This window comes from Tiliqua scincoides, chromosome 4 (assembly GCF_035046505.1).
Source record: "Tiliqua scincoides isolate rTilSci1 chromosome 4, rTilSci1.hap2, whole genome shotgun sequence".
NCBI lineage: Eukaryota > Metazoa > Chordata > Lepidosauria > Squamata > Scincidae > Tiliqua > Tiliqua scincoides.
In genome coordinates, this window is record NC_089824.1 from 69,391,714 (window position 1) to 69,410,954 (window position 19,241).

At 44.1% G+C, this 19,241-nt stretch overlaps 1 protein-coding gene and 1 pseudogene across 1 annotated transcript in view; both read right to left on the reverse strand.

Moving 5' to 3' along the window:
• Nucleotides 1-19,241, reverse strand: part of MBP (myelin basic protein) — a 175,362-nt gene that overhangs the window by 120,705 nt on the left and 35,416 nt on the right. Inside the window, exon 2 of the mRNA XM_066623953.1 lies at nt 4,655-4,730. Coding sequence (XP_066480050.1) covers nt 4,655-4,702 — 48 coding nt within the window. The 5' untranslated portion in view covers nt 4,703-4,730. The remainder of the gene's footprint in view (nt 1-4,654; nt 4,731-19,241) is intronic.
• Nucleotides 6,050-6,169, reverse strand: LOC136650177 (5S ribosomal RNA; annotated as a pseudogene).

The following is a 19,241-nucleotide window of genomic DNA, read 5'->3' on the forward strand; positions in this document are numbered from 1 at the left end:
ATGTCATATTATCTGTGCACCTCTCCAATAAAACATGCAAGACAAAGGACTGGGTTTAAACTGGGTCACAATTTAAACTACCTGCAGCAGGGAGCATACTAAAAACTCCTTCACCACAGCATAAAGTTGGACACAGACTGAAGGAAGCAGCAGAAAAACACGGATAACCTTCACCTGCACTCTTCCACCAGACAGCAAAGGCACCAATCAGATGCTTTGCAATAGGCACCTTTGCCTCATGTGGCTGGCTGGGTCCAGGCAAGATCGGCCAGTGCCAGACAGGCTTGTGCCACTGGGATTCCTTAAGCAGTCCACTTGTGGCAAGCAATTGTGTATGTGTGCTGTTCCTGTAGAATATCTGCCTGGACATTTACTACATTAGTAAGCTGCATTTTGAGGAAGTGCTGAGCCTTGTAGCAGTGCATCAAGTAGACGTTCAAGAAAGGTATCTATCTTTTGCAAGTGGTTAGAAAAGTTTCATCTGTTTAATCATTTTTCACACTCTATCATTTTAAGAGGCTTAAACATTTTTTCTTAAACAGCAAACTATGTCCAGGAGTATGTTTTGCTCCATAGCACAATTTCCCCCCCCCCCAAAAGATTGTCAAAATTAAATAACTGATGTAAATGAGCCAATTCCTCCACTGTTTCAGACCTAGGGAGGGCCCTGTGCTCCCAAACCATGGTCTGCTCACTGACACACCTCCCTGGGGCAGATTTGGGGAAGGACTGTCAGAGGAAGGGAGCGAGGCAAGGTTTTTTCCATGTTAGAGGTGAGCTCTTGCAAGAGCTGGCAAAAGCATCCACTGATGCACAGCTTCCTGGGACTGCTTTGAAAAAGAGCTGCCTGGCCGCCTGCAGAATCCCCAGAAAAGTGGGAACTACAGTGGCAGCTTCTTTCCATTTAGGTAAAAGAGCACTATTACTGCTGAAGTGACAGAGCACTCTTCTGCAGAGGTGGAAAGGAACAGTAGCAGATGAGAACTCCAGAAGCAGCTCCAGAGAAAGAAACAAAATGCCTGCTTTGCTGAGCGGTGCCACCATCCACCACAAGACTTCATGTCTCCTTCTTGGTGCTGAGTGAGCCTTGATTGATAGACAGGTGGACTTTGATTGTAAGGGGGGGCAGCACATTCCCCCCAGACTGTGGTCCAACCATGGACACAACCTCCAGCAAGCACTTACAACAACCACGTTTGTTGAGATCAAGGACATGCCTTCAAAACCCCTAATAGGCAGAGTATGATGCCCACACAAACCCATCTTAGAAACATTGGAGTAATCACAAGCCAGTGATAACTAAAATGCCTACTTGATTTTCTTCAAAAATTACTGAAAAACATGCTTCAGTGAAGTGCTGAGTTTTTGAATCGAGAGTCAGAAGATAAACCACAAGTGAAAAGCTCCAGATCCAACCCCCTCCCCCCAAAATGGTTGCAAACAGGGTCCATGATTCCCCCAGCTGCATTAGATTTTAAACTGCTGTAATTCTCTCACTTCTCTCTATATATGGACCAGATCTGGAAGGGCGCAGAGTTATAGTGGAATGGCTTTTCCTCACCACGCTTAATTATATAGACATTAGTGTGCCTGTATAATAAATTCAAATATATATATTAAAAACCTTTGATGCTTCCAATTTTCACTCGCACTCCAAAAGGTGTGGAAATTGGAATTGAAGGTGGTCACCTTAAATTAAATGCTGGACAAGCAGTAAATACTTCATGCAGCTTCATATGCTGGCAATAGACTATCAATGAGGTCCAATAAATTATTAAAAGTGTATATTGCACACGTCCACTTCAAAGTTTGGCCTGTGCAAAAATAGCTTCCTGCAAACACACGAAGACTGGCTGGTTTCAGGAAAGCTAGAGGTTCCGAAAATCACAGTTCTCATGGGAAAGATAATGAAATTAATATATAGCATCGGTATAGTGCTCTCAAGTATCCAAAGCATTTCAAAACTGACATTATTGTGCTGAAATTTTTCAAACAACCTTGTAAGATAGATCAGAATTATTATCATCCTCAATCTGCAGAGTGTTTGGGGAGACTGACAAAGAGTTATTTGCCTGAAGTTATCTAATGACTCATGGCAGTGTGAGATTCAAACCAAAGTCTTTCAGCTGGAGAGTAAATACCACTTAGAGCCCAAACCAGTGCGTGTCTACTCAGAAGTAAACCCCATTATAGTCAATAGGGCTTACTCCCAGGAAAATGTAGATTGGACTGTAGCCTTAGACTTCCTTAATCACTCCTAGCCTGGCATTCCATATATACAGGTGTGTTATACTTAACGATGGGAATATGTTCTCAGATCTCCATTTTATGCAATTAGGTCATTAAGTGAACATTCAGTCCATTCTGTTGCCTTTGTTGTGTAAACAGAGCTTTAAGAGCCTCTCTGTTGCGTAAACAGACATTCTGTTCCAGGCAATGGGAGATGGGATTGCCTCATTAAGAACATCTTTACTGGGCTTTGACCACCATCATATATGCGGTCCATCGTTAAGTGAATGGTTGCTAAGTGGCACATGCTTGTATAAAGAGCGGAGGGTTGATATACCATTCAGAAAAAAATACACGATATGTGTTCCATTGCTAGAGAATTTAGTTTTGATACACAAAGGAAGTGTGAACCTAAATACAATGATTCTAATTTTTTGTAATGATTTTCTGTATCTTAAATATTTTAGAGAGACTTAGGAGTGCATTTGGTTTTCCATATTACTGTAACTAGCTGCCAAGCAGGTGGACCTGAGCTCTGCATTGGGAAGCCCAGTAGACCTGGGCTCCAAAGACTTCTCCTGCTGTTGCCACCCTCCCCTGCCCTGTTTTGTCCCCTCCCCACCCCGTTCTGCCCAGCCTTGTCACCACCCTCCCCAGCTTTGTTTCATCCCCTCCCCCTCTGGGAAAAGGCCCAAAAGAAACTTTTTACTCCCTGATAAAATTCCTCTTGGAGGCTCTGAGAGCACTGGAAAGATGTGGTTCTCTTTCTGGATTGTGATGAGGGGATCTGTACCACATACTTTCTAAGTGGATAGATCAGTTCTGGAATACAAACATTCTAAACTAGTCCACAGATCTCTCAAATAATCTCCAAATTCATCGTGTCCGATTTGCCTACAATTATTTGGATAACACACCACTTTTCCATTTATCCCTCTTCAAGGCTTTAACAACACAGCACCCAAAGCCTTCCCTATTCTTCCTACTTAATTTTTTCAGGAGTTTCACTCACTTTATGCACTAGAAATAACTGTGATCTCAAAAAAGGGGCATAATTTTTAAACAAGTTACATAACTTACTTCTCCAAAACACAGAACTGCCATGGTCCCTGACAAAACAAATGGGCAACATGCATGCACACACAAAATAGAACTATATTTTCTCTAAATAGGGAAGTGGGAAAAAAGGAAGAATAAAAGTCAACATTCTCCATGAGTCTCGGTTACACAAATGTGAAGTAGCTTCATGCTTGTCTACAACTCATGGAGATCTTTTATTCAGGAACTCGTGTCAAACCTGCAAGACTAATCCTATACAACTAGATGGAGAACTCGACATTTAGATTTGGAGAACCAGAGATTTAGATTTATGCAAGCACCAACTGGTGACTTGTAGTCAAAGATGGTGTGCAAATCCTGAATCCGTGGTTGTCAATGTGGCCCATCATGGATCACAGGCCCAAATCCAGAACGCTTGCTCAACAGATCCTTCTGGGACAGATGCTATGTGCTCCCCTTCCCTTAGGCTGTGGTTCAGTTGGAAAGGGAAAATAACCTTTGCCTTTACTTAAGGGGCATTCAATGAACTCCACAAAGTTAACCCCTGACTTCTTTCAATTCTTGCCAAAGCATATTGTACTGTAGCCTTCTAAAGACAACAGCTAAAGAAGAAACACAAAATTTGAAGGCCCAACTGGCCCCCTATCACAGACCAACACACATTTTGCTTCCTTAAACGTTATACCAATTCCTGGGTATATTTGGGGTGCTGATTCCAAAAATGGCATCCGTTTTGTTCTATCATGTCTAGTTTTGGAGACACGGCATAGTCTCTTTAGTGAATGGTTCAAGCGGCTTCCTCATGAGGAAGCCTGCAACATGGCTTCCTCATGAGGAAGCTGCTTGAACCACTCACTAAAGAGACTATGCCGTGTCTCCAAAACTAGACATGATAGAACAAAACGGATGCCATTTTTTGAATCGGCACCCCAAATTCATATCAAACTACCATAAAGGTTGGGAAAAACTCCTCAATTTTGTAGGCCTATGTAATTCAAGCACTGCTCCTACAATTTCTAAAAGCCCAAGTATACTTGTAAACTCTGTTTTGCGCTTCTGGTCACTGTCTGTGTGGTCCAGAAATAATAAGGCAGAGGCCAACACTGGCCCAAATACAATGAGTTGGGGGTCACTACAAATTACAGTAAATATAATCATTAAGTAATGGCAGCCAGTTCTGATCCAAAGATTGATCCTGAGCTTATGAAGACATCTGTGACATGCAGCGCTATCACTGTGCTGCAAGGAGAGAAAAAACTGCACATATGGTTTCTTAACCATGCGCTTCTACAACTATAAACTTACTTCTATAAATATTTCCATTTTTTGGTCCTAGACTAATTTAGCGCAAAATATTTTCTCTTACCTTCACCTTCTCAGCACTCTGATCTCGTTTCCCAACATGGTTCCCCATGGTGATCTTCAAGTTTCTTCACTTTCTTCTAGAACAACAACAGTAAAAAAGGTCACAAGGCGTTAGTCCGGGAGGCTGCTGAAGATTGATCACCTATTTAAAATTAATGTAGGAGATAATCCATATATGAATACCAATTATACTATCATACTGTAGTGCCTCAATAGTAGGGCATGTTTAATTCACATTCATTTGCAATACTGTGGTACATTTCACCCTCCTGAGATGGAACCTCACCAGAATTGAGACATACAAAGTTATGCATGGGAAGGATAGAGTGGATAGAGAGATTCTCTTTTCCCTCTCACATAACACCAGAACCAGTGGACATCCACTAAAATTGAGTGTTGGGAGAGTTAGGACAGACAAAAGAAAATATTTCTTTACTCAGCGTGTAGTTAGTCTGTGGAACTCCTTGCCACAGGATGTGGTGATGGCATCTGGCCTGGACGCCTTTAAAAGGGGATTGGACAAATTTCTGGAGGAAAAATCCAACACGGGTCACAAGCCGTGATGTGTATGCGCAACCTCCTGATTTTAGAAATGGGCTATGTCTGAATGCCAGATGCAAGGGAGGGCAACAGGATGCAGGTCTCTTGTCTTGTGTGGTCTCTGGGGCATTTGGTGGGATACTGTGAGATACAGGAAGTTGGACTAGATGGGCCTATGGCCTGATCCAGCGGGGTTGTTCTTATGTTCTTAGAATGAAGAACTCATTATAAAACTGATCATCCTGCTAATTATCATTTTCATTTGTGAAAAGTCAAACGTTTTGACTCTTTCCCATGTGGATGTGATGATAAATTTGTTCATGAGGACAATGTATAGTGATCTCTGATGTGGGTTCTGATCTCTGATCTCTGAGAGGAACTTCTGCTTTGCCGAGAAAGGCACTTCTGGTCGTGCCTCGAGATCCTCTACAGGTTCACCCGTGGATCTCAGTATACATAGACTAGGCATCTGTGAAGTGGTCCTATGTATGTGTACATACACCTATGTATGTATATGTATATGTATGCCACTGTGGGGGCAATGCATCCCTGCGCCAGCCCAGCTGACTCACAAGGAGGTGCAAACATGCTTTACCCAACCCTGCGTCAGGATTGCACCCTTAGTGAGACCTGTCTTTAAGTTATTGCCTGTAGAAATGCAAGAATTGTCCCCACCCATTCGATACAAATACGAACCTGAGGGTTGTTTTACAAGTTATCTTTCTTAGGTCTATACCTAATTTTTTTAGGTTGCAAATGCAACATGGGAATGAGAAAAATGTGTTTGGAAACAGGAGTTATGCTAGCACACTCATTGGCTGGCTGGCAACCTTCAGTCTCGAAAGACTATGGTATAAGCCTACAGTACCCGGTATTCCCAGGTGGTCTCCCATCCAAGTACTAACCAGGCCTGACCCTGCTTAGCTTCCAAGATCAAACAAGATCAGGCATGTGCAGGGTAACAGTTGCTGCCAGCACACTCATTAGAAGCAAGGATTGGATGCAGCTACCTGATGAGTGGACTTCTGATGGCAAAGCCAGGTGTGCGGGCATGTTATTCATGGAGGGTTCCTGAGTTTCAACTACTACCATGCTCGCTCGCTCACTCCAAAGCCCGATCAAAAGTAGCTACAGGAGATTAATAATGGCAAATACAACTGTTTCAAATTAATTATTAATGGGAATTGCCATCAAACTGCAAATCATCCAGTTGCATAAGTGAGCTGTATGAATGCCATTCATCCTCAAAATCCGACTGCTAAATGCTAGTGTGGCTGATTAAAATAGTTTCCCCACTAATAAGCAATAACCACTTCTGGAAGTTGGCAGACAAGAAGAAATAAAGATCAATCAAGAGCAGTTAACACCCACTCTTTATAGTATACAGGAGTGCTATTAAAATGTCAATGTCTTGGAAGTGGTTGGCAGTACTTGAAGGATCGTACCAGTTTTACTGACATTGAACTACTTCCAGGAAAGTCATAAAAGGCTATGCTCTCCAGGGTAAGAACAAAATGCAGATTCTCTGAAATGTAATGGAATCTCGAGAGATAGCAGCAGACCACTAAAGATGCAGCTGGGCAATTTTTCAAAGAAGGTGAGAGGACGAGAGGGAAAGGGAGAAAGACATCAGTCATCTGTCATTTATTGTTACCATCTGCCTTTTTGACAGATGGAGACAATAAAACAGGGCATGATCAGAAAGCACACAGAGCCAACTCTTGTTATTCAACCAAGAACAGCACCTATCTTCAGCATCCACCTTGAACAGTTATTTCAGTGGGAGACTCCAATTTCACAAGAGATTTTCTAAAGCTCTGATTACATTTACAACTGATCCTCAAGATTGATGTGCTGAATAACAGCTGAGGGGCAATCTGGATAGTATTACCGATCGGGAGTAGGAGGCTTCAACCCTTGGCCCCTGCCATGGTCACAATCTGAATTGCTTCCATCACCTTCTGATGATCTCAGACTGGAAGTTTCCAATGGTATCAGGAAAGTCCCATGTTCCAATCTCATGAGCTGGCATTCAATCAGCAACTCTTCTATTAAACCCAACTCCCACATCTGGAACATGAGAGTCATAATATTGACTGTTATTAAAACAGCCAATATTTAGGATTACAGAGGTCAGGTATGTGAACTGCTCTGAACACCAGAAATGCAATACAATGGGCTCTCCTTATCTATGGGTTTGGGATTTGTGGATTTGACTCAACGTGGATTCGACCCGCAGCTGGAGGGCCACACAGTACCTCCCACACATGACCGGAAGTGCCTTCCAGTCAATTTCAATTTCAACAACCTTTAATGGCATAATAAAAGTTATTACGGCATACATAAATAAATGACAGAGATACAAAACAACAAATAAAATAAAACAAAACATAGAAACGAGGCCACAGGAAAATGCTCGCCCAAATACACCATTCAGAGCTACCCAACACTGTTAAAGGTAAGGACTTTTGCTAGAAACTCGGCCACTAGAGTCGTAATTTCGTGCGAAAAGTCGTGTAAAAGGAACGCAACAAGAAGGTGAGGGGGGCCGGAATAACTTGAAAGAACAGGGCCCAAGATAGAACAGCGAAGTTTACTGAGCACAGGGCAAACACAAAGAAGATGGGTAACAGAATCAGGCTCAATACCACACCAGTTACAGCGCCTTTGATTGAAGGGAACCCGGGAGTAGCGGCCACTCAACACCACTGAGGGGAAAATATTGAACCGGGCTAACATAAAAGCCCTCCTCTCGAGAGGATTCACAAGCCTTCCAGTCACATCTGGGAGGTCTGCTGAAGAATGGGGATGCAGTCATGTAATATGATGACTGATGGGTCCTGGGTCGGGCCCTGCCACTCATCCTTTTGTCTGCTTAACACCAAATTAGAGCCCTCCAGATGCCATTGGAAGCTGTACCGGGCCTCTACAGGCCTCCAGAGGCAGCCACGAAGTGACTTCAGGTTGCTTCCAGAGGCCTGCAGAGGCACAGCACTGGAGAAGGAGGTGTTTGCAGCATCCTCCTCCACAGAACAGGTTGGTCACAGTGATGGGAAGTTTGGGAACCCCTGATCTAAAGACGTTGGTATTAATATCATTTGTTAGCTAACGCAATCCCATCTCTCTTGATTTGTATTCTCTCCAGATCACACTGCGGCAGACAGGCAAAGCCACTGAACTGCATACAGAGGAATGGGGCAGATGATAGTCATGTTTCCATCCGAGACAATACACAGCTGGTTGGCAGACACGTGCTCAAAACACCGATTCCTTCCAAAGTGATTTTGAAACATATACAACTAGTGTGCCACTCAGCAAGTCATTCCAGAGCAAAGAAGAGAGGCAGCCACACACATTCATCTCCAAAATAGCTCAACCACTGCCATCTCACACAGATTGCTTTTGACTCTCTTTTTATCGAAACAAAGTGTTCTCATTAGGGATACGAACATAACTCTGACTAAAATCTTCTGGGGAATTTTACACATCAATGAGACAATATTTTTATTGAAAACAAATTCCACTGTTTTCCTCTGGGGTGGGGAAACTGAGTATTTCCAGATGAAATCTGGACTAAATTTAAAAAAAAAAGTATGAATTACACTCAACACTTTCTTCTTCATTGTGGAAGCCATTGTGTTTTTGGCAGCCAATTTAAATCAACTTGTTTGATCTGTATTTGATCTAGGCCAAATGTAGCCACTTGACAACCAATGGGTTGGGTGGTTTTGTGACTCTGCTCCCCTTCTCAAAAACAGGCCTCTGTCTCTCTGTTGACTTTTCTGTCCTTTCTGGGTTAGGTTTGCTCTCTGTCCAGAGGTGAAAAGTCTGAGATCAGCTGGTTGCTCATTATGAGGGTAGGAATTTTTCCTGTCATCTGATTGGCCCTGGATAGCAGTTTTTTTGCCTACCCCAGACCGGTGAAGGAGGAAAGGTATGTTCAGTAGGTTTCATGCATCAAAAATTGGTCACTGAGTTTAATAAAGTAGCACAAGTTAAACCCTACTGCAATCTGGTGTCTTCGTTAGGGGGTGTGAGGGTAAATAGAATGCCAGATGCAGGCAAGATGCAAGTATATTGTGGTCTTATGTGCTCCCTGAGGCATCTGGTGGGTCACTGTGAGATACAGGAAGCTGGACTAGATGTGCCTTGGGCCTGATCCAGCGGGGCTCTTCTTATGGCAGCAGTGGGAAAAACCAAGAGGAAAGGAAGGGTGGAAGACCTGCCCTCATTGCGTCCCGGGGCTGGTCTGCAACACGGAACTCCCCTGATATGGCGTCCCCCTCCCCAGGATATTCAACAAGGCTCACAGAGCTTTGTGTGGCACACAAGATGACTTGAAAAGCCTTCTGAGGCTTCTCACACTGTTTTAAACTATACTTCTGGTTTCCCAATAAAACCAGAAGTATTGCTTAAGACTGCACGAAAAGCCTCAGAAGGCTTTATGAGCGCTGCCGACTCCACGTGGGCCTTTGCGTGCCCATGGAGCGGCTTCAACGGGCAGGTGGGGTGGCGTAGCAAGCTGAGGCGGCGGCGGCAGCTGCGTGGCAAGTGCAGCATTCGGGGCATTTCCTCCCCCCATCCCTGCTCCAGTTCTGCCACTGGGTGGAAGGATTCAAAGGTACTATGGGTCCAATCCTATCCAACTTTCTAGCAGTAATGCAGTTGCAATGCAGCCTGAGGTAAGGGAACACACATTCCTTTACCTCGATGAGGCCTCCAGGACTGCTCCACCATCACACAATGCAGTGTGCACCCTGTTGGCATGGCTGCACCAGTGCAGAAAAGCTGGATAGGACTGGGCCCTAAGATAGCTGCTGAGAAACCTGCAGGTGAAGATGGTCACAGTGCACAGGATGTGATTTTAGCCCTGTGGGGCACCAAGCTTTTGCTGTCTTTTTTTTTTTTAATGTATATTTTTAATTGCATTATATGCTTTTCACTAATTATTGTAGACTCTCCTGGAAACAAAGGGAAAGGCAGGATATACATATTTTAAATATTTGATGCTCCATACAGCTGGACACCATTACGGGGAATCTCGCAGACCCAGACAGATTTTCTAAAATCTCGTTTCCTCCCATCAAACCCCGGTCTCCTTCCCAGTCAGCAAATTCCTTAATCACTAACGGGACCATACAAAACTAACCTACAGCTGCAGCATGCCCCACCACAGTATACCCCCATCTGCACTAGGCAAATCCCCTCATGCAGCATTTATACACCTGATACGTGGGAAATGCCCTGAAGTGGCTTGGCACTAACTTTCCTTGCTGACAGACTTTCCTCAGAAGTATCAAATAAATGCAGGTATTTTCAAAACAACCAGTTTCCAGTATTATTAGAATTGAAGGTGAATACGGAGATTTCTGGGTCTCCAGCCTCCCTCAACAGCAATCCAGAGGATGTGCTCAATTATTTCTCCACCCCTTCCCTGCCTCAGAAACAAGACTATAGAGCTCTTTAACTAACAGCGCTTTTCAAATGGTTTGTGTTCTAAGAGTGGTCGTTGGGTTCCAGTGCAGACACTTTCAGACCCAACTGCAGAATGCTGAACTTGTATCTTGCTCATCATAAATGGCACCACTTAACACAAACAAAGAAAGAGCTACCTTATACACTAAGGAAATCAGAAAAAGAATCGTGGGAACGCAGGAAGCGTCCTTATACTGAGTTATATCATTGGTTCATCTAGCTCAGTATTGTCTATGCCAGGGGTGTCAAACTCGTTTCATACAGAGGGCCGAAGTTAGCATTCAGGGCTCCAGCTGAGGGCCAGATGTGATGTCATTAAGCAGAAAGTGACATCATTAAGCAGCTAATAGCCAGAAATCAGACCCTGTTCTCATATAGAAACTCATTAACTGCAAATGACAGAATAGAAAATCACAAATCTTGATCAAGATTTGGGAAAGCCCAGTTTTCATGTGGGCTGCCATTTCAGCTGTAATACCTCAACATCTGAGAGCCTGAGGGCCGGATAAAAAGCTTCCAAGGGCCACATCCGGCCCCCAGGCCTTATGTTTGACACCCCTGGTCTATGCTGACTGGCAGAAGCTCATCAGGGTTTCAGATGGTCCCCCCCATCACAGCTGGAAATAGGAGGGAGAGAACCTAGGACCATCTTCTTGTGAAGGATGTGTTCTATCACTGAGCTATAACCTCTTCCTCACCTCTGAGTTCGCAATTTCTTTGGAAGACTATTTCTTTTGAGTAACATCAAATTTACTCACTTGCTCTTCAGTACACATACCCCTTTGTTTTTCTTCCTTTCTGTACAGAAAAGAGGAATGTCTATTGCGCAAGCCAGGCTGCTGGAGATAAGAAAAATATTTGTACAACCTGTTTAACTGGTTATGTTCTTCCTGGACCTGTTCTTAGCAGCAACATTGCTCAGTGGTCAAATTTTGCATGTAAAGCAATCAACTTATGCACATTAACAATAGCCATTATCTTTCCCTCTGGAAGACAGGTGGCATACCTACTGTGAACCAAGCATGAGATTACTTCTTGGAAAGTATGTTTTTCATAGATTTGATATTGCAGAGAAGTAGCTATACTAGGCTATTGCAGCCATAAATAAATTAAAACACACACACACACACACACACAAATTCTGAAAGTTGGTTCATTTATGCATTCTTATCACATCACTTGATTTTCCCACATTACTTAAACAGAATGTGTGAACAGTTTTTGAAAAATACAGTTTTTTGAGGCAACAATTGCCACAAGGTGTGGAACAAGCATGTGTGAACCAACCTCAAAGGTCATCTAGCACTAGTATCTAGTGTTTGTTGTACAAAAATCTCATTCCAAATATCTAATTCTTCACTGATTGCCCTGTGAAAACTGCTCTAGGTGTCTTACAAGATGCTAGATTGGAACCATACAGTGTTTTAGAATGGACTTGTTTTTCAATGTAATAATCTAATCCTTGCTTTCTTGGAGAACATGCTGTTAGCAATTTTTATCCACTGCCTTTTCATAAATAATCCAGTAGTCTCTCAATTATTTATTCACACATCTGAGTTGGCTGGCAACTAACATGCCTATAAAAATTGTTTGCGTATAGTATTATTACACAAGAATTTATTATGGTTAATAATAACACCGAATGGCATTTTTAAATTGCCTTTTTAAAAAGACAGACTAGAACTAACTGCAGAAGTTCCTGTTTGCTGCATTACATGAGAACATGTAATTGCTTGTTATCTATGCAAAGTCACACGTTCTTGATGCATTTCCTTTTTCACAGTGATGCAGGGAAGCCATTCTTCCTTCACTGTGCGAAAAAAGGAACAAGATGTTTTGATTTAAATGCAAGATAATGATCTCTCTCAAATATTCATTTCACTCACAGTCCTACAATCCATTCATCAAAAAGAGAAAAAGAGAGTCATGTGGCTAGTACTCACTGAGGCTGAAAAACATGCATTCTATGTGTTTGTGGGAATTTAGGCCAAAAGGGATTGTCAAGGCTGGGAACAGTAGATGAACTAACAAAGATAAAATTGCCAATTAAAATAATCACCTGTTACATTTTGGCTATTCTCATAAAAGGTCCATCAACTTCTATTGACTTATTTATTTGAAGAATTTCTACCCCACCTTTGTTCTGGTAAGAGCACTCAAGGCTGCTTAGAGCCCAATCTATCCAGTACAAAGCAACAGCTCCCACAGTATCCCGTGCTGGATTTGAACAGGCTGGAGTAGAGAAGTATCTTGGGTAGTGTGGGAGGACACAGGTGCCCCAGGCACCAGTTGAGGTGGGGCACGGGACACCCCGCAGCCAGGATCCAGATTTATAAACGGACGCTGGACACAGAGTTGTAAACAAAGGCAAAGAGCAGCAGTGACAATGACAAGGAAGAAAATGACAGCAGTAAGAATGACTTGGGCCCTCCTGTCCTCCCCCATGTCCATATGGTCCTAAAATGGAACCATTCTGGATGCGGGCAGGTGTGGTGGAGTGGCGCAGGTGGAGCCAGGGTGACACAAGGGTCGACATCACTGTATCACCCCACCCAGGGTGCTATTGCCCTGTTATGCTGCTGGGCTGGAAGTCTTCTTGGAGTAAGGGGACATTTGTACCCTTAGTTGGCAACCTTCAGTCTCGAAAGACTACGGTAACGCGCTCTGAATGGTGGTTCTGGAACAGCGTCTAGTGTGGCTGAAAAGGCCAATTTGGGAGTGACAATCCCTCTACACAGGGAGCAAGTGCAGTCTGTCCCTGGTCTGTCTCCCTGGCTATGGGCCTTCCTTCTTTGCCTCTTAGCCTCAGACTGTTGGCCAAGTGTCTCTTCAAACTGGGAAAGGCCATGCTGCACAGCCTGCCTCCAAGCGGGCCGCTCAGAGGCCAGGGTTTCCCATCTGTTGAGGTCCACTCCTAAGGCCTTCAGATCCCTCTTGCAGATGTCCTTGTATCGCAGCTGTGGTCTACCTGTAGGGTGCTTTCCTTGCACGAGTTCTCCATAGAGGAGACCCTTTGGGATCTGGCCATCATCCATTCTCAAGACATGACTGAGCCAACGCAGGCGTCTCTGTTTCAGCAGTGCATACATGCTAGGGATTCCAGCTCGTTCCAGGACTGTGTTGTTTGGAACTTTGTCCTGCCAGGTGATGCCGAGAATGCGTCGGAGGCAGCACATGTGGAAAGCGTTCAGTTTCCTCTCCTGTTGTGAGTGAAGAGTCCATGACTCGCTGCAGTTCAGAAGTGTACTCAGGATGCAAGCTCTGTAGACCTGGATCTTGGTATGTTCCCTCAGCTTCTTGTTGGACCAGACTCTCTTTGTGAGTCTGGAAAAAGTGGTAGCTGCTTTATCGATGCATTTGTTTAGCTCGGTATCGAGAGAAAGAGTGTCGGAGATCATTGAGCCAAGGCACACAAAGTCATGGACAACCTCCAGTTCATGTGCAGAGATTGTAATGCAGGGAGGTGAGTCCACATCCCGAACCATGACCTGTGTTTTCTTAAGGCTGATCATCAGTCCAAAATCTTGGCAGGCCTTGCTAAAACGATCCATGAGCTGCTGGAGATCTTTGGCAGAGTGGGTAGTGACAGCTGCATTGTCGGCAAAGAGGAAGTCACGCAGACATTTCAGCTGGACTTTGGACTTTGCTCTCAGTCTGGAGAGGTTGAAGAGCTTTCTGTCTGATCTGGTCCGGAGATAGATGCCTTCTGTTGCAGTTGCAAAGGCATGCTTCAGCAGGATAGCGAAGAAAATCCCAAACAAGGTTGGTGCAAGAACACAGCCCTGCTTCACTCCGCTTCGGATGTCAAAGGGGTCTGATGTGGAGCCATCAAAGACAACAGTGCCCTTCATGTCCTCGTGGAAAGATCTGATGATGCTGAGGAGCCTGGGTGGACATCCGATCTTGGGGAGAATCTTGAAGAGGCTGTCCCTGCTGACCAGGTCGAAACCCTTCGTGAGATCTATGAAGGCTATAAAGTGTGGCTGTCATTGTTCCCTGCATTTCTCCTGCAGTTGTCTAAGGGAGAATACCATATCAGTGGTGGACCTGTTGGCTCGGAATCCGCACTGCGATTCTGGATAAATGCTCTCTGCAAGTACCTGGAGCCTCTTTAGTGCAACTTTTATGCAGCAATTCCTGCTATGTTCAAGGAACATAGAATGAGGCTAAGAGATGGTGACTGGCACAAGGAAGCTTCATGGCTGAACAGGGACTGGAACCTGGATCTTTCAGTTCTAAATGCAACTCCTGAACTGCTACACCACCCTGGCTCTCAACCAGACTAGGGACCCTGCAATCAGAATGGGCAACATCATGCTGAAGAATTCTCATCATTTTCATGTTGTGATCATTACTGCTTGCTTAGTAAAATATTCTGGGATTTTTGCAGAAGTGAGAGAAAGAGAACACAACTTGGGAAGATCATATTGTTTGAAACTGTTAAATACCTTCAAAACATTGGCTGGAATCCTGGTACAGGTGAGAGATGTAGATTGACTTCCAGTGCAATCCTATGCATGTCTACTCATAAGCACATCCAAGTGATTCCAATGGACTTTACTTCCAAATCAATGTGTGTAGGACTAAAACCTTACAATTCAATACTCACTAGCACTAGGCTATTCTTTACAACAGTGAAACACAGTTCCACTGTCTTAAACAGTCAAATAGAGGTGTGTAAAGCTGCCACTAGTAGCCATTTTGGGTCTGCCTATACTAGGGACCTGCTGTTGCTGCCGTCTACTCCCAGCAGCAAAAGCAAGACAGTGGTGGGGGTGAGGAGTGGGCAGAAAGGGAAGATTCTGGGCAGGGAGGAGGGGGGGTAGGAGGCGGAACAGGAGAGGGAGGAGGTGGATCTTGGTGGCACTGAAGAGCACCAAGTCTTAACCCCATTTCCTGCCCCCCTTCCTTGGATCTCCTCTCCCTTACTCTCCTTGGATTTGTGCCAGCGAAACAGATGGCACAAACTGGGGGGATGTCCATTTGGCAGTGGAGGTTTGCTCCAGGTTAAGGCAACAGAAGTTCCCTTACCTTGAAGAGGCCTCTAGACTACCCCCCTCCCCAGGATACAGTTGCATGCTCCATTGGCACAGCTGCATCAGCAGAGGGGAGGGATTTAGTTAGAATTGGGCTGATAGACTAGATCAGGGTTTCTCAAAATGGGTCATGACCCACTTGGTGGGTTGTGAGCTGATTGTTGAAGCTTTAGCTGAGAAATAGCTGAGAAAGCAAAAGCATGGACACCTATGAAAAGTGAAACTGAGCCATATTGCATGTTTACTTGCAAGTAAGTGAACTTGCCTTAGTCCACTAGCAAGGGCAGGCTGTGAGGAATCCAATGACACCAGAATGTTCCGATCCAATGAACGCAGCCCTCAAAAAACACAAAAGCCCTCAAAAAAAGTCCTTTGCTCCAAGCTGATGACTGTGTCAAATGAAACTAAGCTACATGGTCATGTTTACTAAGGAGTAAGCAAATGTGCTTTGGCTCATGGTCAGGTCAGGCAACGAGGACTGCAAGGCCACCAGAATGGTCCCAACCTGAAGAAAGTGGAGCTCAACAAATGCTCCAGAATACAGTCCCCTCCCCCCACTATAAAAAACAGAGGTTTCAGCTGATAAGGTGAACTTTTTTTTTCCTTTTTTATACTTTTAAAGTTAGGTGGGTCCTGATAGTGATAAGGTTTAAAAATAAGAACTTAAATTGAACTGGGCACTGGCTAGGGTTGAAAATCTTACTGAAAATCTTACTGAAATCTTGGGGTGGTGGTGAACAGGTCGATGAAAGTGTCGACTCAATGCGCGTTAGCAGTAAAGAAGGCCAATTCTATGCTTGGGATCATTAGAAAAGGTATTGAGAACAAAACGGCTAATATTATAATGCCGTTGTACAAATCGATGGTAAGGCCACACCTGGAGTATTGTGTTCAGTTCTGGTCGCCGCATCCCAAAAAAGACATAGTGGAAATGGAAAAGGTGCAAAAGAGAGCGACTAAGATGATTATGGGACTGGGGCACCTTCCTTAAGAGGAAAGGCTATGGCATTTGGGCCTCTTCAGCCTAGAAAAGAGGCGCCTGAGGGGGGACATGATTGAAACATACAAAATTATGCAGGGGATGGACAGAGTGGACAGAGAGATGCTCTTTACACTCTCACATAACACCAGAACCAGGGGACATCCGCTAAAATTGAGTGTTGGGAGAGTTAGATCAGACAAAAGAAAATATTTCTTTACTCAGCGTGTGGTTGGTCTGTGGAACTCCTTGCCACAGGATGTGGTGATGGCGTCTGGTCTGCACGCTTTTAAAAGGGGATTGGACAAGTTTCTGGAGGAAAAATCCATTACGGGTTACAAGCCATGAGGTGCATGTACAACCTCCTGATTCTAGAAATGGGCTATGTCAGAATGCCAGATGCAGGGGAGGGCACCAGGATGCAGGTCTCTTGTTATCTGGTGTGCTGCCTGGGGCATTTGGTGGGCTGCTGTGAGATACAGGAAGCTGGACTAGATGGGCCTATGGCCTGATCCAGTGGGGCTGTTCTTATGTTCTGGAGGGTGTTACTGCAGGCAAGTTACAGAGAAAATTCACTTGGTGGAACAGGGCTGGCTTCCCTTATTTATTTGTTTTACTTTAATTTAATTATGTATAATTATTTATTTTTATTTGCTTGATGATGTCACTTCTGGCCATGACATAACTTCCGGTGGGTCCCAGACAGATTGTCATTCTAAAAAGTGGGTCCCGGTGCTTAAAGTCTGAGAACCACTGGACTAGACACGAGAGTAAGCCCCACAGTGGAACTTACTTCTGAATAAACATGTGTAGGATTTTGCTACTAATGTAACTATGAAGTTTGTTTCATACAACCCATTTTATAAGTTTATATTTTTCTTACTTTTAAAAAATTCCCTGACTTTAGAGATGAGCAAGGATTTTGCTATGCCCAGTGAGCTGTTTGATCACCACATAAACTGCTTTAGAAAACCCCTCAGTTTCAAAAGTATCTTGCCATGTGGTATGACGAACTGGTATTTATAAGTCCCATATCTCTTTTGGGATCCCAGCTAATGAACAGGTTGAGACACTACAGAATGACTCCCATTTTTTATTAAAGAATGAACAACAGCCCAATCCTATTCACACTTTCCTGTGAGTAAGCCCCATTGACTCTAATGGGACTTACTTCTGAGTAGACATGCATAGGATTGGGCTCCAAGTCACTGAAACTTCCTCATTTGGGTGGATAAAGAATGACTAGTAAAGAATGGCCATCAATCAGATAACAAAAAAAAAGTAACTTCTGGTTCACTGTACACTGGTCCTGGTCTCCACATATACACACAATATCTCATTCAAGGAAGAATTCCTTGAAGTTTTAAAAGCTGCCACTTTTCCAGGGAAAAGTAATCAATTTACATGAGGACAAAGTGGGTGCGGGGAGGAACACTGGCATTTAATGATTTCCTGGGAGGTGGAGACAGCCTGGTGGTGTCCAGCTAATGGGAGTATTTCCCCCCCCAACAGGCTTAGAGACTGCCTCATTAGCATCATGTAGGCCAGGGGTGCCCAAACCCCAGCCCTGGGGCCACTTGCGGCCCTCGATGACTCCCAATGCGACCCTCAGGGAGACTCCAGTCTCCAATGAGCCTCTGGCCCTCTGGAAACTTGCTGGAGCCCACACTGGCCCGACGCAACTGCTCTCAGCGTGAGTTGTGGGACAAGGGCTTCCTCCAGGAAAGGCCAGCCTTGCTTTGTGCAGGGCCTTTTATAGAACTTGAGCTATTGCAAGACCTTCCTTCATTCATAGAAGTTCATCTTTAATATATTCATTCATGTAAACTTATGTAAATTTATGCAAATTTTAAATGTAAATTAATTCTTTTTTTCCCTGGCCCCCGACACAGTGTCAGAGAGATGATGTGGCCCTCCTGCAAAAAACTTTGGACACCCCTGATTTAGGCAAATAGAGGGTAACAACTTTTGCATGCATGCCTTTAGCACCTTGAGTTGAACCAGTGACAGATTCTCCAAGACTGGGAAACTGTACAAATAGGAAGAAACTTCATGTCTTTCCTGCAAGACAAAAAGGTCCTGGTACATAAAAACATGGAAGATGACCAGTGGTTCTTCAGGGGTCTTTCCCAGTGCTACTGAAGATGACATTGAACCTGGTACCTTCTGTAAGCAAACCACATGCTCTGTATTTCTGAGTTACAGCTTCTCCTCTAGGAGACTTGTGCATGTAATATGGATAGCCAATAGTTCTGATGTGGGGGGACTGGAAAATGGAGGCAGAAAGGAAAAGGGCTTTTCTTCACAGGAACTGCTATCCCTAGCAGTGGCCTGGTATTCATCACAATGTGCAGTGTTGACCTGGCATTCAGAATGAGCCAGACCGGCTGCTAAGCACATTTATGGTAACCCTGGTCAATTCAATTTCATTTTTTAATGGAACAGTTTCAACTCATTTGTTCCGACAAAACCATGTCTGCAATTGCGAAACGTTGCCAAACATGATACCAGCTTGAGGGAGCAATGTAGACAGACACAAAAAATTTCAGACTGGAATG